General features: G+C 49.4%; 1 protein-coding gene across 1 annotated transcript in view; it reads right to left on the bottom strand.

Moving 5' to 3' along the window:
- The window catches only part of CSMD2 (CUB and Sushi multiple domains 2), a 575,735-nt gene that overhangs the window by 231,999 nt on the left and 327,130 nt on the right, over positions 1-16,606 (bottom strand). The window contains exon 13 of the mRNA XM_074376903.1: positions 7,325-7,507. Within this exon, the coding sequence (XP_074233004.1) occupies positions 7,325-7,507 (183 nt within the window). The remainder of the gene's footprint in view (positions 1-7,324; positions 7,508-16,606) is intronic.

The following is a 16,606-nucleotide window of genomic DNA, read 5'->3' as shown; positions in this document are numbered from 1 at the left end:
CTTAACTACATTTGAGGATTCAGTAAGTGGTAGAAAAATTCATTTCCCTCAAATCAAAAGGGAAATGAATTACTTAATAAATTGTGTTGGAAAACTGCATAATAGTTTGGACAATATCATACACTCATCTAAATAAACTCCAGATGGATTAACAAGCTATATTTTTTTTTAAAAAAAGATCAAATTACTGACAAAGAACCAAAAATAGAACAAACTGTTTCTCAGATCTGTGACGGAATGAGAACTCTGTCAGCTTTGAAAAGAAATCACAAATATTGAGAGATTTCTGTATATAAAAATGTAAAACCACTGCACAATGCAAAACAGCAAAACAAAGAGAAAGAAAGGCGAAAACAAGAGACTGGGAAAATATGTATACCAAATACCACAAAGAATTTCTACCCACAATATACAAAGAGCCTTCAAACCGGGAAGGACAATACCAACACAACATTCTTGTAGCCATGTGCAGTACAGACAGTTGTTACATATGGGCTGCAAATTACAGACGCCCCAAGTCCCTCCTGGGCAGGGCTGGACCCAGGCCAGCTGGACAAAGGCCAGGACTGAAGTCTCTGTCCACGGTCCTGGGATGGAAATCCTACTATCACATTCATACTTCTTGCTCCAACAGGCACATGCGTCCGGCCCGTGGGTACCCAGCAGTCTCTCTCCAGACCCTACTCCCATGGACCCCACCTCCCTTCTTTCACTCACATACGTTTGGCAGCAGCCAACCCCTTTAGGAACTGTGGTAAATCAAGTACTCAGACTGGCAGTGCATTGTGTGTGCATATATGTGAGTATCTGTGGGTATGTGGGTCAGTGTATCCAATGAAAATCCTTCTTTTGCAGAGGCCCAAACCCCAGGGCCTCCCTCAGAACAGAGTACTGCCTCTAGGGTATCTCCCTTCCCAGCAGGGCCCCAGCTCTGTCCCCCCATCTTTGAGGCCCAACTATCCTAACAGTGATGATGTAAGTCTATGCTCTACGAGAAGAGGGACTGCTGCTCTCTTGTTCTGCACCCGCTATGACGCCTACCACGTCGCTGGCACTCAGCGAATGTGTGTGAAATAAAAGAACGAATCTTCACGGGGCAGGTTTTAAACACATCTGATTCACCAATGCTTCCTAACTGAAAAACTAACTTTTGAACCACAAGAGTCCCCTTTAATTTGCATAATTACATCTATCTTCATGTGAGAGTGGGCTCTTTGAGGTCAAGGGCTGTGCCCAGCTCATCTCCAGATTCGCAGCACTTATTGTAACATTTGGCACTTGGCGGAAGTTGACAAGGGTGTGCTGGAGGGATATATTCAACTTATGCCTATTAAATCAGTAACTTTTGAAAGGCCACACAAATACTTGAGGTTTGTCGATGCTGATAAAAGTTATAAGCGATACATGTGACCTATGTGAAGAAAACCACAGAGTTGCTATACTTAGAAAAGTGAAGTCGATGAACATAAAGGAGAAATACATGTCACATTTCCGGGTGGGAAGGGCATGCATTCTATGAATCCTGTTCTTAACCGTTAAGCTTTAGCTATTGAGATTATGAACTGGCACAACATTTTGGGGGAGCAACCTGAGTATACATCAAGAATTATTTTTAACCATTCATACTTTGGCACAACAATCTCATTCCTGGAAATTTATATTAAGGAAATAATTCAAGAGAAGAAAAAAAAAGGCCATATGCTTGAGGATGTTCGTTACAGCCTCATATAAAAATAATTGAACATAATTGGTTGACTGAGTCATGGTCCACTGACTAGACAGAATATTCCATAGATATTAAGAGTGATTGCTATGAACGACACGTAGTAACACGGCAAGATAAGCAACATAACAGGAAGTCTTTTAAAGTTTTTAAAGACAGAATGCAAGATGGTATATTCACCTCGATTAAAACCATATGAAATACGTGTGTATATGGGTAATAATCAATAAGGAATGACCAAATTTGAAACTGGTTTTGTTTTAAGGAAGTGAAATTTAGAGTATCTTATGTCTTTAAACCTTTACATTTATTTAAGCTTTTAAAATACCAGAATATACCAAAAGCCTATGTTAAGTCATGGCCCTTGAGCTCCAGATACTTCTTGAAAGAGTTCCAGCACATTCTCCAGGACATGACACTAAGAGATCGCCCCTTTAACCTGAGTGCAATCATCCCCAGAGGCCCTCCAGTTTAGAATTTTCCCAGGAACAGCCATCTCCTCTTATGCAGCTGACCTTGTACACAGTAGGTGCTCAACAAACCAAAATGGATGGATAAATGGATGAGTGGGAGGAATGAGAAAAAACAAAGATGAGGAAATGCCTTTGACACTGGTATATTGCATATTGGTATGCGATACTAGTGTAGTCCCGACAAGAGCCACGGGTCTCACCTTCATGAATTTGTTTAACTCTTGTCAATCAATCTCTGTCACTTCATGGGAGTAACTCAGACAACAGTTTGTTTTTGTATTCTGGCCTAATATTTTTGCCCTAAGGCTTCCTTGTCCTTCCTGCTGCAGGTGACCCCTTGAATTCTGGAAATCTGGTGCAATGGAGAAAGTAAAGGATCTGGACTAGGAGTCTGGTCTGTCAATTAATATTTTAAAATCCAGCCCATCATTTCATAGTTTTGCAACTTCTGAGCCTAGTTAACTAGTCTCCTTGAACTTTATTTTCATCTGTAAAATGAGAGAATACCCCATAGAGTTGTAGGGAAGATTCCTATCTTCCCAACGACACAAAACATGGAATAAATACTGGCATCTTCCTTAGCCCATTGCTTCCTCACAGTGGAATGGATTTTAGTTGTAGCCTAACTTAAAGTGCAAACACACAGATGTTACCACATTTAGCATTTGACAGGACTGGGTTATCCTAGGCTGGTGGCTCTCCATCTTGGGTGGCTTTTTCCCCAGAGGATACATGGCAATATCTGGAGACATTTTTGGTTATCACAACTGGCAGTGGGAGGCTGGTGTTGCACTACTGGCTTCTCACGGGTAGAGGACAGGGATGTTGTTAAAACATCCTACAGTGCACAAGACTGCCTCTCCCAAAAAGAATTACCTGGTCCCAAATGTCAGTAGTGCTGAGGCTGAGAATCCTGGTGACCCTAGGACTTAATCCATTCCTCTGTCCAGAAATATGTGTGTGTGTGTGTGTGTGTGTGTGTGTGTGTGTGTGTCCAGAGTGGGGGGAGGGGTAATTAGCAGGAGGAACTCAGCTGGGGAAAAGACAGGAAGGTACTAGGAGAGGACCACTTCCTGTAGTGGAATACCCTCTTTTGCCTCCCAAATCTTCAAGACCCAGCTCCAGCCCTGTATCCTCTGTGACATTTTCTCTGAGCACCTAAGGACCCACTTCTCCCACCCTTGGTCCCTCAAGGTTCAGCTGCTGATTTGTAACTTACACTGTATATATTCCAGTGTATTCACATTTCACACATACGCCATATATGCCAGGAACTGAGCAATTAGGATTCACACCTTCTCGAGGTGGTTTACAAAATGGTGAAGGGAAGCTTGCATCCGTACAGTCTTGGCATTTTTCTGGTGAAGGCTGTTTTGAAACATCTTCTGAAAGTGGCTGCTAATGGACTGATAATTGGTTTCCTGGCTTCCTTAGGAAGACTGAAGTGTTCTGCTGGCCTGTCAACAAAGCATCAAGTGTTGTGCAAACCACCATCAGAGTTATTTGTATCTCCCTTCCCTTGTATCTCTCCTTGTGGAGGAATAAGTGGGAGGGTTGTGTGGGAAAGGCTCTCCAGTCTTCTGTAAGGAAGGGGGCGAAATGGGGGGGACCCTCTGGGAAGGTGATGAGCACATGCCCCCCAGGGTGGCGCCTTCTCACTAAGATCCTGGGTTGAGCACATTTTCCAGGCAGAGCCCGAAGAGCTCCGACTCCCATGCCTGGCGCTTGGCATGGGGCAGACTTGCAGTAAACACGGCTGGATGGATGGAAAGTGGTACTACTGGCATCTGACTCAGAGCAGCGATCCCCGGAGATGTGAATCAACCAAGGAGGAAGAGAGAGTAAAAGAGTCTGGCTCCATCTTTTTCTTTCAATATGATTTTTTTTTCCACCGTGAGAAACACCATCTTCTTTCAAACCGACACACACACAAAAAGACCATCTATTGAGCATCGACTACGGTGAGAGTAGCTCAAAAGCCAACGAAATGATTCTGAAGTCTCTGCTTGCTACAGAAAATGTTTTGGAACATGAAGGAAAGCGTGTGTTTCTATCGTCCCGGCAGGCCAATTCCCTAGTAAGGAGTTGTTTTCAAGAAAATGTTTCCAAGAAGAAAAGAGATCTGCTGTGCGCGTCTCTGGGCTATTGTTCAAAGAAAGTTGAGCCATCAAAATAATCCCCCCAACCCTCTTCTAAACCCTACGAAGGAAAGAACAGTACTGTTTGCTAAATCTTGTGTTAATATTTATCATGACTAATGTGTGATAAAATTTAGGGCACTTAAGCTGACTTTTGCTAGAGACGCTTTTTTCAAAAGTTATTTTTTAATTGAAGATAGTCGGTTTACAATGTTGTGTTAATTTCTGGGGTACAGCATAGTGTTTCAGTTACACGTGCATATGTTCCTTTTCATGTTCTTTTTCATTATAGGCTATTACAAGGTATCGAATATTTCCTTGTGCTCTATAGTAGGACCTCGCTGTTTACCTGTTTTATATATCAGAGGTGCTTTTTATATGTACATTTCTGACCACTTTATAAAACATAGAGATGGACTGTACTGCTTTATATTTTTATAGATGCTTCTAGATGTCCCTTTTCTACTGATCACACACTGTAGTATATTTGATCTGGGGCCAGGAGCAGGATGCCGAAGTTTAACATTATCCCTCGAATGATGAGCCAGTCTATGAATGATCCGCTCTAAGAAGTGATTTCCAAGCACTCATCATGGAAAATGTGAGGACTGTCCATGCCATCGTCTTTTTCTGTAACTATGATTATAGAGGCTTAGAATCTGGGGACGGCCACCCTATCGGATAGATGAGTAAACCGAACTCCGGAGAGAAGCTGCCCTGGCCATTGCCACGAAGCTGAGCCGGGCCTAAGACACAGGTCTCCAGATTTTGAACCCAAAGTTCTCTCAGTGCACCAGGATTTCCTTAGTAACATCTTTCACCACCAGTTAGACTGCGAGCTCCCTGAGGGCAAAGCCCGGGACGCGTCGGCTTAGAGGCTGGGTACTCAGTAGAGAGCGGACAGATGGCGCTGCCTCGTAACCTTGCCGCATGGTGCAAAGGCACGGAGCCAGCTGGCTCTCTCTGGTCTCCTCCCCTGAAGCCAGCATCTCTGAGACTCAAGCTGTGTCTGTTACACCCAAATGACCAGAAAAACCTGAGTAATGGGAGTACATTGGGGGCACCATCCCTCATCTCCCAGAATCATCCAGAAGAAGAAATGCCATGCCAAACCCACCCCCTTCCCCACCAGGGTCTGTTTCACAGTTTTCATCAACAAGCCTCGGGCTCCTCTTCCTCATTTTAAACCACAGAGATCCCCGCCCCAGACCTTCCAGGATGGCTCTGCCCTGCTTCTCAGCCGATTGTAAGCAGTGCCCAGCTCGCCAGAGGCTGCCAGCTTTCCTTCTGGAAAGAAAGGGCCTGCTGAGCAGCACTTCACGGTCTTCAGTCCTTAATGAAGGTTCTAGAAAGACTTCCTGAAACTAATTCTAAGAGCCAAAGGGTCAAGTAAGCTCCTGAAGGGCTTGGACGACAGCCCCCCAAGGTAGCATTCTGCCACCTGTGGCTCTCAGCTTGTGGGGCAGGGAACTTCATCCTGGTCCTGAGTAGCTGGCGGGCTCGGCTACACACTTCGCTCCTGCGGGCTCTCTGCCGCAGATGCCTGACCCTGTCCAGTTCTCCCTGCCTTGTTTCATCTAGATGGATGTCAGAGATGGATCCCTCGTGGTACCTGAAGCTCCCACAGTCTGTACCTTTGCCTCCTGGGGCCCTGCCTCCAACCCGCCCTGCAGAGCTCCACGCCGCCCACCTACTTGGCCCTGAGCTCTGTCTAGACTGTCAGCCCCTCTGTTCCCACTTGCCCTGAGCTGCTCCCTGCTAACCTCCCCTGCCCCTCTGGGTCCTGTCCGTTCCCAGTGTGCTATGAGGCCAGCACTGTCGGGCACTACATTCCTACCACATTGGGCCAGAGATGGGCAGATTTCCTGCAATTTTATTTTTTTCTGTAAGGGTGATTTGCTTAATGTGTAGCTAAGAGCGATTTGATCTTTAAACCTCTGCAAGAATTTTTACATAAACTCACAAGTAATCAGAAATACTTTGTCAACTAAATAAGGTGATTTTTTGGTTGTTGTTTGGAAAGCACAGTCCGCCGTGGTATGATCCAGCTCATCAACTCACATGCCAGATTCTCAGTCATCACTGATATTTCCTCATCTCCTCCCACGTTCTTCCTCTCCCAGCCCCAAGGGGCCACCACTCTCTAGTGTGCAGCACTCAGAGGCCCTGAGATGCCCACTGGGGTGGGAGAAAGGACAGAGGGTCAGGCTGCCCCTGGCAGAAGCAGACTGTAAGGGATGGAGGAGGTAGGGCGGCGAGACTGGGAGAAGACGAGGTGACAGCCCAGAGAAGAACCTGATTACCCAACAAAGACCAAGCCTGCTCCTCCTACACACAGCCCCTCACACCGGCCAATCTCCTTGGGAGCCAGGACTTTATGTACTATTTGCACCGGAAAGTGTGGTCACAGCATCCCAGAGGAAGGAAGAAGGGATTCGTTGTTCTCTCTGGAGAACAGAACACCTGATGCCAACCATTTCTCCCAAAGATCAATAATCCAAAAACAGCTCAATCCCCATCTCTCCTTAAATCCAATACAAGAGGAAGCAACTTGATGAGACGTCTTGTACCCTGGCAAGGCCATGGTCTCTTGCAGTACCCCGACCCTCAAGGCAGAGCCTGCTAACTTACACACTTGCCACTCCCTCCTGCCCTGGCTCAATTGTACAGTGTCACTGACAGCAACAGGGGTGAGGAGGAAACGCCGGGGTCTGAGCCTCTGCCCTGCTCTCAAGGGTCACCAGGGGGAGTAAGACGGCACTGAAGAAGGCCCCCAAACGTTCAGAGCAATGATTCTCGGTGCTACGGTCCACGTTACCGCCAGGAATGAGGACCCAGCCAGCAACGTTGTGCAGAGAAGAAACCAACCAGAGTGAAGCTGCCATTATGACCTGCAAGGTTCCCAAGGGTGGGGCCCCTGGATTAGCTAGGACACAGGTCCCCGGCCTCTCGGTGGAGACCCCCCAGCGGCCCCCTCCCCGCTCACTTACACACGCAGCCTGGCTTCTTAGCCGACCACTGGTTATTCTTTTGGCACGTGATTGCCTTCTGCCCCACCAGCTCAAAGGCAGGCTGGCACTCAAACTTGAGGGTATCACCGTGGTGAAATCGGGAGCCTTCCCTCTGGCCATAGGCAGGGATGCCAGGGTCTCCACAACTGCCCTGCTCGATCTCTGAAAGACAGGGAAAGAGAAAACAGAGACACATGGTGACTCCACGCCTCCCGGAGCTGGAGGGCCATGTTGCAGGCTCTGCTGGACCTTCGCCAGGAGGCCAGGCTGGGAGCAACCCCCTCCCAGGTGGAGCTGTAATGAGAAACCCTGCAAGGTCCTGTTTAACACAGCATCCTAGAGGGGAACAGACCTTCCAGCTCTCAAATGCCTGAGACTCTGTGTCCACAGAGCTTTCCAGGTGCTTGGATTTTTTTTCATTCAGGGAAGGTGGGTCTCCATTCTTGGTGAGATATCCAGCCTAAGAATTCGCCAGTTTGCAGTTTGGAGACTCCTTTACTGACCTGACCCTGCATTCAGATGACTAATGTTGCCTGATGGAGTTTAAGCTCAGTCCATTCCTGAGCTGCCGAGGCAAGCACGGGATGAGAAGGCCGCTGATGCTTCACTGCCTGCCTTTCCCCCAACCAGAGATTAAGTGAGAATCAATACTCACCGCCTTCTGATACAGAAGCACGTTCAAGAAGATATATTTTTAATTCAATTCAAGATGGGAGCAGGTAAAATGAAACAAATGACTCATTAAACATGCTTTTAAAGTTCATTTGCTTCAACTGACCGTGGTGAGTCAAACATGTAGTGGTCTCCCTGAGACGGCTCTGGGGCCTGGGCTCTGGGAGCAGAGTGGGCCAGCTGCCTCATGGGAGAGCCACGCAGGGCCCTGATTATCCAGGAAAGGAGTCTGTCCTGGCCAAGTCCCTGGAGTTTCCTCCAGAGTCACCCCCACTTCCACCAGCCCTGTGCTTGATGCTGTGAGCTGCAGGGTGGGGAGGGAGTGGGGAATAGGAGAGAGGGAGGCAGGGGAGCAGCCCAGTTCCCAGGGAGGAAAGTGCCCTGTAGGATGGACAGGGAGTCATGAATGGAAGTGACAGCTGGTGAGGTGAGGGCTGCAGGAGTCCTGTGATTTGGGAGAGAGGGGGTTGGAGTATTGGGAAGATTTTGGACACCTTCCCAGGACTGTCAAGTGAAAAGGGACCCTGCCTTTTCCTCAGACACCATTATGGGCTGTCAGGAGCCAGGTCTCCAAGGTGGCTGTCCGTGGTCCTGAAGGCGTGATCCTGCCAAAGCTTTCCTACCCCAGCTGGTGGGACACGTGGGCCTGTCAGGTTAGCCCCCAGCACGGCCTGCCTTATGTGGACGGGCTCTTGACTGTCATGTTCGTGGTACCCTGCAAACCAGTCCTCTGCTGAGAGTCAGCAGAGGGAGACGTGCTTTGGCTGGGATTGCACGCGAGTGTGTATGTGTGTGTGTTTGTGACCTGAGTCAAACAGTGAGAGTCCTCAGGAGTAGGGGGAAAGGAGAGGGTCTGTGTGACCAGACTCCAGGCCAAAGCACTCAAGCCCAGGTCATCTTGCCCACCTCTCCTCTCACACGTGCCCTTGGCCTCTCCCTCTACACACACCCGAAAGCACAACTGACCCTCCTGGGAAGGGAGCTCATGCCAGGGCTGGGGGAGGGGAGCCACTGGGGCCTTCCCGGGAAGGTGGCCCCTTTGCTCCAGGCCACAGAGCCCCAGGGGATCTGAAGGAAAGGAAGAAGGGGTCCCTGGGACAAGTCAGCCTGGAGAAGCAAGCAGCAAGGCTCTCCTTCCAGGGTTCTCCAAACATGCTCTCCCTGGGATGTGAGACCCTGGTGAGGACTGTCACTGTGGGCACTCTGAGACCTGGTAAAAGTTATCCAGTGTTTAAAGATGGAGCTGGAGCTTATGGCCTGGGATAGGACCCAGATTTAAGGTGTCCTGCTGAGGTCCCACTGTGTTGTAGAAGATGTAAAAGCAGGGTACACCTGCCTGCATCCCAGACCACAGCTGCTCATCTGAGGGTGTGATCAGCTCAAGAGAACAGGTGTCCTGAGGGGAGGAAGGGAGCAGCACAGAAGCAAGTAATGAGCACCGACTGTATGCTCATCCCTGCGCTAGACACTTGAGATTGGGATGTGGGCTCTGGTCTCAAGGACAGAACAATCTAGACAAGGAAACAAATATTTATGACACAGGGTGATTTGTGCTGTGGAAGGGCCTAGGAGGGTCACCCAATTCAAATGTGGAGGGTGGGGCTGGAGATAGGGTACGAGAGAGAGGCACTCACCTTGGGCACAAAAATTGAGAAGGCACCAAAAACTCAGGAATTAAGACAAATAATATCCTAGTGCAATTTTTTTTAGACAATCAAAATTGATACATAAAAATCAATTCCAACATGAAGGAAAATACCAGAACTTAATATAAAGGCCAGACCTGACCCGGCACTTGTACAACTCACCTCACATGCCTTACCCCCATCCTGGCCATCAGAGCCTGTCATTATGGAAATGTTGATTTTTTTATCCTTGATATTTTGCATTAAACTTAATTTTTTTAAAATGTTACATTAAAATATTATTTAATGGTGACTTTCTTAAAATTATGCCCAAGGGGAGTGCTTATTTCACCTCAGCCCGGTCCCAGCCCTGACATCAGGGAAGGCTTCTTGGAGGAGGTGATGTCTAAACTGAGGCCTGAAGTCTGTGCAGGAGGTGGCAATTGAAAGGAGTAAGTGGGATTCATTGCAGCATTATTTACAATAGCCAAGAAGTGGAAACAACCTACGTGTCCAGGGGTGGAGGAACAGGTAAAGAAAGTGTGGAATACATATACAGTGGAATATTTTTCAGTCACAAACAAGAAGGAAATCTTGCCATCTGTGATGTGGATGAAGCTTGAGGGCATTATGTTAAGTGAGATAAGTCAGAGAAAGACGAATACCGTATGATCTCATTTATATATGGAATGAAAAAAACACGAATTCCTAAAAACAGAGAGTAGAATGATGGTTGCCAAGGGTAACGTGAGGTGGGGTGGGGAAACAGGAAGGCGGACAAAGGACACAAACTTCCAGTTATAAGCTGAATAGGTCCTGGGGATGTGATGTGTACATGGTGACTATGGTTAACAATATAGTACTGTGTATTTGGAAGTTGCTAAGAGAGTAAATCTTAAAAGTTCACAACCCCCCACCCCCGCCACACAGAGTATATGGTGATGTGACAGGTGTGGTAACTAACCTCACTGCAGCAATCACTTAACAATATATACACAGATCAATCAACATGTTGTACACCTTAAATAGACATGCTACATGTTAATTATATCTTGATACAGCTGGGAAAAAAGGAAAGGAATTAGTAGGAGGGAGAGGAGAGGAAGGGCCTTACAGGTAGGGGAAGAGCTCATGCAAAGTCTCAGAGGTCAGACATTGAGAGGGTCACAATGACACCAGTGATCCTAACTAGTTACTAGTTATGATCATAGCAAACTAAGTCATATAACTCATCAGTCTAGTGCTGACTGTGCTGGCTGCCACTCTGAGCCCTTTCCATCTATGGACTCACTTCATCCTTACAGTAACACTCTGAGCTAGGGTCTAGTATCCCCGTTTTACAGGTGAGGAAACTGAGGCACAGGGAGATCATGGAATTATGCAGGTCACAGAGCTAGGAAATGGTGGATCTGAGATCCAAACTTGGGTTGTAGGGTTCCAGGACTCTTCAGCATCACGCCACATTGTTTTTCTACAAGCACGAGTTTTCTACTAGGTGATGAGAGATGAGGCTGGAAGAGGCACGCAGGGCCAATGCATGGAAGGCCTGTGCCCTTTGTGAACGAGACTGAACCTCAGAGTGTAGGCAATGGGGAGTCAAGAACAGCTTTCACCACTATGCTGTACACCAGAAACTGACACATTATAACTGACTAAACTTCAATTTAAAAAAAAAAAAGGAAAGGCTTTTACATTACTTAGCATTTCATATTGGGTATTAAAAGATCACCCTGTCTGCTGCCTGGGGAATGGTCCAGGGGCGGCAATTCTGGAGGAAGAGAGATCACTCATTCATTCAACAAAAACCTGAATATCTGCTTCGCGTGAACCACTGCATGGGGCATGGGGCTGGGGCAGGCAGGATGCTACGGGGAACAAGGCAGACACAGGCCCTGCTGCCACAGAGCTTCCATTCCAGGAGGAGGTGCACAATCTTCTGGGAGCTGTATTGATGGCATCCTGGATGGGGCACAGGCAGAGGGGATGGGGAGAGGCAGAAGGCTTTGGGAGGTCTAAAGCAGGGAGAAGCCACAGGCCACACTGAGAGCGGAGGAGATGGGGGATAAGGGAGAGGCAGGGGTCTGCAGGGCTTGACCTGGCACTGGGTGCGCTTTCCCCTTCACTAGATGCAGGAGGAGGGGCAGGCCTGGAGGGTCACGCAGCATCTCCACGTGGACACATCTAGTAGAAAGTGGCTCCGCGAGGCTTACATTCAGGAGAAATGTCTGGTCTGGAGATGCAGAATTTGGGATGCAACTCACAGACGGTAGAAGAAGCCATGAGAAGAATGAGGCCACCCAGGGGGAGCAAGAGGAGACATCAGTCCTGACAGCAGTTAGGGACACTGCAGGGACAGCAGGACACTAGTCTAAGATCCTGGGGAGAGCAGGGTCCCGGAAGCTTAGAGAAGGATGCATTTCAAGAAGGAGACCAACAGCATCAAATGGGGGAGTTTAGAAAGGACTAGAAAGCAGGTCAGTGAAAGGAGGCCACTGGATCCTGGCGGGAGACCGAGCGAAACGATGGGGCCAGCTCCGGATGGGAAAAGAGGAGGAGGACGCAGGTGACTTGTGAGGAAGGCACTTCTCGGAAGTGAAGGACTGGAGAGAAGTCAGGTGGTAACTTAGGAGGAATATGGCCTTGACGGGGCAGCGGAATGAACTTTTTAAGGTCGAAGAAACTTGACCATAATTAAATACTCGGCAAGGAGAGAAAGAGAGGGAATACAAAGGAATGAGAGATATTGAACGGTTAGCTGAAGATCCAGAGGAGAGGCAGGAAGTGACAGCACGGGGCTCTTGAGAAGGCAGGAGGCTGGGACCAGCACGTGCTGGGGGGCTCACCTCAGAAACTGGGAAACTCTCCTTCCCCTGTGACAGGAGGGAAGGGGTGACCGCAGTGAGCTCCCAGGTAGGAGGGCGGGAGTTTGAGGGAGATCCCATGATGACACAGGCTCTCCTTCCAAGTGGAGGAGGAGGTGTCATGGTCTTTGCTGAAGGGGAGGGACCAGTTGTGGGGAAAAGGATGTCTGCCGCCATCACCCTGAAGAGAAGACTGACAGCCCTCACCCCCGGGGCCCATGGAGGGTGCGGACAACTCATTTCCATGGGCACCACCAAGCAAGGCTGTGTGGCTCTTCCCAGAGCCCTCATCACTTGGTTCAGGTACAAGTGGAGACGTGGAAGGATGGCGGTGGGCAGGGAGTTGAGGATGTTGTCCAAAGAACAACAAACAAAGGCTGACGGGTGATGCAAGGGGCTTGGGCTAACAGAAGGAAGGAGGGGGTGGGGATGGAGACGGAGAGGCCAAGAGAAGGATGGCAAACAGGACTGGAGGGAGGAGTGGGTGGAAGAGCGGAGGGACGAAGGGCCCAGAGCAGGATGTGCGGAGTCATAGCCCAAGAGGTGCCGGACAGCAAAGTCGGCCTGTGCCAGAGTGGAGTGTGGACAGGAGGGGAAAGGAGGGAAGGAGGCTGAGAGATGAGAGGCTAAGTGGCAGCACTCACTGAGTGGGAGAGGAAGGGGGTGGTGACACTGATGGGGGGGTAGCAAGTGGCAGAGGTGGAGACAGCTCTGGATCAAAGAAGAAGGCTTCACATGTGGGCGGAACGGCACTGGAGAGTGAGTGCACGCACCACCCCTCTCACATGTGGAGTTCATGGTGCTGCTGGCACTGGAGGGGGCTGCTGGCAATGGTGCCTTCGGGGGGCAGGGGGGATGGCGGGTTTAAGGGCACATTTGGCAAAGAGGTCCAAAGCATTAGAGGGGGCATGTGCAGACCTTAGAACCAGGCTTGGGAGCAGTGAGGGGGAAGAACAGGGCAGGGGTGGTTTGAGAGTTTGGAATCTCCTTTCAGGAAGGCAAGGGGACAGGCTTCCGGCCCTCAGACACCCCTTGTTCTCATCTGGACAGTCTCTCCCAGCCCAGCACCAACCCCTGCTGGAAACACGGGAACTGAGTCCCCTTGCCCTCCTGCCGGGGGCTCCCTGGGCTCTGTGGCAGGAAAACGCACTTGACCTTGGCCCTCCTGGCAAGGTGCCAAGCAAGTCTGATGTCAAGGGCCAGAACTGCCCATCGATAAGCCAGATTCTGACTTGGAGAAAATCATGCATGCAGCTTTCTGTTATCTGGTGTAACAGAATTCCATTTTATAAGTGTTTATCTTTCTCTCTCTCCATCTGCCTGCCAGAAGCAAGCGGGGAAACCCGAGATGCTTCAAAGACCCTCAGAATTCCATCATGACTGGGCTCGGCTGTTCAGCATATTTGCTTTCCCCCTTCTCGGCTGTTTTATCCCTATCATCTGTGATCAACCATACTGTCTTCTCCCCAGGTTTTTCAATTTCTAATACCAAATTGGAATCCTCTTTCATGACAACATCCAGACAGAAGGAACTGCATCTCGTGTCTATGAATTCACTATTTGCTGCTCCAAGGAGGGCAGCACCGCGTGGAGGGAGAGGGGCGTCCCAGCCTGGGCTGCAATTCACTGCCTTTCCAACCAGGTGGGACTTCATTTGTTCCTTCATTTATTCACTGTTCCCTCAGCCGGGACTACAGCTTCCTCCCCTCCTCTGTGTCACAAGGCCAACGGCTCACACTACAGACTTCAGCTTAAGACGTCACCTCCTCAGAGATGCTTTCCCTGACCATGGATCTGAAATACTTCCCTTTTTCTTTGCTCTCTCGGTGCCCATCTTTTTCTTCATAGCACTAATTGTTCTTTGTTTCATCAGTTACTGTTCTAGGCATTGCAGGTATAGCAGTGGAAAAAAGGGCAAACATCTCCACCCTCCCAGAGCTGACTGTTTGCTGGGCCTCAGGTACAAGCTGATTCACCTGCTCAGTCCCCCTTGCACCCTGCAGCTGCCAGGCTGGCCTCCTCATTTCTCGTCTCCCCACTGACTAGTGTGTAAGCCCAGTGGAGGCCGGCACCGGTCATACGTTGCTGATCACTGTGCACCCAGCACTGAGCACGGTGCCTGGAGCACAAGAGAGCATTCTGCTTCGCGAGTGAGCATGGCTAATACTGGCTGCACAGGAACTGTGCCACCTGCCACGCTCAGCAGTAAAGATACAGAGCTGCTGGACCCACGGCCCCCGCCCTCACAGACATGTGGGTATAGAGACAGTTACAGTGTAAATGACGGGGGCCACGAGGTGGTGTGCCTCTGACCACACAACCTTTGGGGACACAGGAGAGGAAGCTCTGGTCTTGGGCTGGGGCTGGGAGAGGTGGAAAGGCTTTGTGGAGGTTGCTCAGGCAGACACGGGCATCAGCCAGGATTCCGCCTCCCCTCCCCACTGCAGCCCTCACTAGCCACCTCCTGTGGGCTCCTCCTCCCACACATTCCAGCACCTTCTGCTCTCCATCCTTCTCTCATCGCCTCTGCCTACTCCTTGAAATTTCTCACTTGGGCGTGGCATTAGGCAAGAGCTGTTCCCCTGCCTCTTCGTCTACGTTGTACTCTGCAAAGCAGAGCGAGATTGTTCAGAAACAAAAATCCGATCATGAGTGTGCCCTGCTCATTAATTCTTCCATGGCTTCCTCTAATCCACAGATGAAAACTCTAACTCCTTGGCATAGCAGGTCGTTTGCCTACCTGCTCCCACCCCAGCCTCATCTTTTTCTACCTCCGATCTTGAGATTTATACACCACAAAACGGAGCGACCTGCAGGGAAGTAAAATAGTGTCTTGGTAATGAGGAAGGGCGCTGATGTCAGAGAGTCCTGGGTTTGTATCCTGGCTCTGACACTAGGTAGCAGACCTGGGGCACCTTTCTTATCCTGAGTCCTAGTTTTGTCACCTGCAGTATGGAAATGATGATAACAACAGCCACCCTGCAGGACTGTTTTGAAGATTAAATGAGTTTTTGTGTATAAGATAATTGTCAAAGTGGCCGGCACGTGGCACGTAACCAGTGACCAGGAGGTGTTTCCTCATGGTCATTATTGCCTTGTTGTTGGCAGACCCCAGCCGGCTCTCACAGGCTCTAACTTGGCACCTGCTGTCCTCTCTTCTTGAATGGACACCCGCGGTTTGTCTGCCAGACAAAGAATCATCTTTCAGTGTCAGCTCAAGGGCTTCCCACTCGGGGATATCCCCTTGAATCGCCCAGGCAGACTTAGGAGCCCCCCACCCCCTCCCAGCCCCCTCAGACAATTATTTATTTACTTATCCAGGAGAATAGTTAGAAGTTCAATGTGGCAGGATGTGATGAGAAGGGATGAGGGGAGAGAGATGGTCTGGGGAGACCATGAAGAGCCCACATCAGCTCCTCAGAGCCAAGGATCCCATCCCCTCTTCTCTTTGTTTCTCCGGAGCCAAGCACTGCATCTTATACATCCTGAGTGCTCCAGACCCACTGTGTAACCAGCACAGACTCCCGGCGAGTAACCAGGACATCTCTGGTGCATTAAGACAACCTCTGGGCATGCCCGGATCTCATGGATTCCTTAGAACCACATTCCACTCTGCTTTTCTACTGATAAAGGGAAGGGCACAAAGAATGGAGGGACACAGTGTATCTTTAGGTGTGGCTCTGGGTATCAGTGCATTGTTCTCTGCACACAGCTTTCATGAATGGGATGGAGATGTGGGTGGATGAAGCGGGTGCCACTCATCCCTCCCACCTCCTTCCTCCACCACCCCGTTATGGGTGTGCCACAGGCTGAAGGAGGCTGGGGAACAGGGTGACTATGGAGACAGTAGGATGAATGTATACATGCAGAACATCCAGATAGCCTTAAGCTGTCTGCATTAGCCCCAAACTGGAGCTTGCTATTTGCAAAAGCCCATGTATTTAGAGAGTATATCTCACTGACAGATTGCTTCCTGCCAGATTTTAAAGGTGCAGCATCCTCTGCTCTTAACCATCCCCCCTCCCTCCCAGGGGTCAAGACAGACTTGGGTGTAGTGTGGGTCCTGCTGGGACTTCCTGAGAGGAGGCAGCTGCTGTTTCTAG

The sequence above is a fragment of the Camelus bactrianus genome, chromosome 13 (assembly GCF_048773025.1).
Source record: "Camelus bactrianus isolate YW-2024 breed Bactrian camel chromosome 13, ASM4877302v1, whole genome shotgun sequence".
Taxonomy (NCBI): Eukaryota; Metazoa; Chordata; class Mammalia; order Artiodactyla; family Camelidae; genus Camelus; species Camelus bactrianus.
This window is presented reverse-complemented; position numbering and strand designations above follow the sequence as displayed.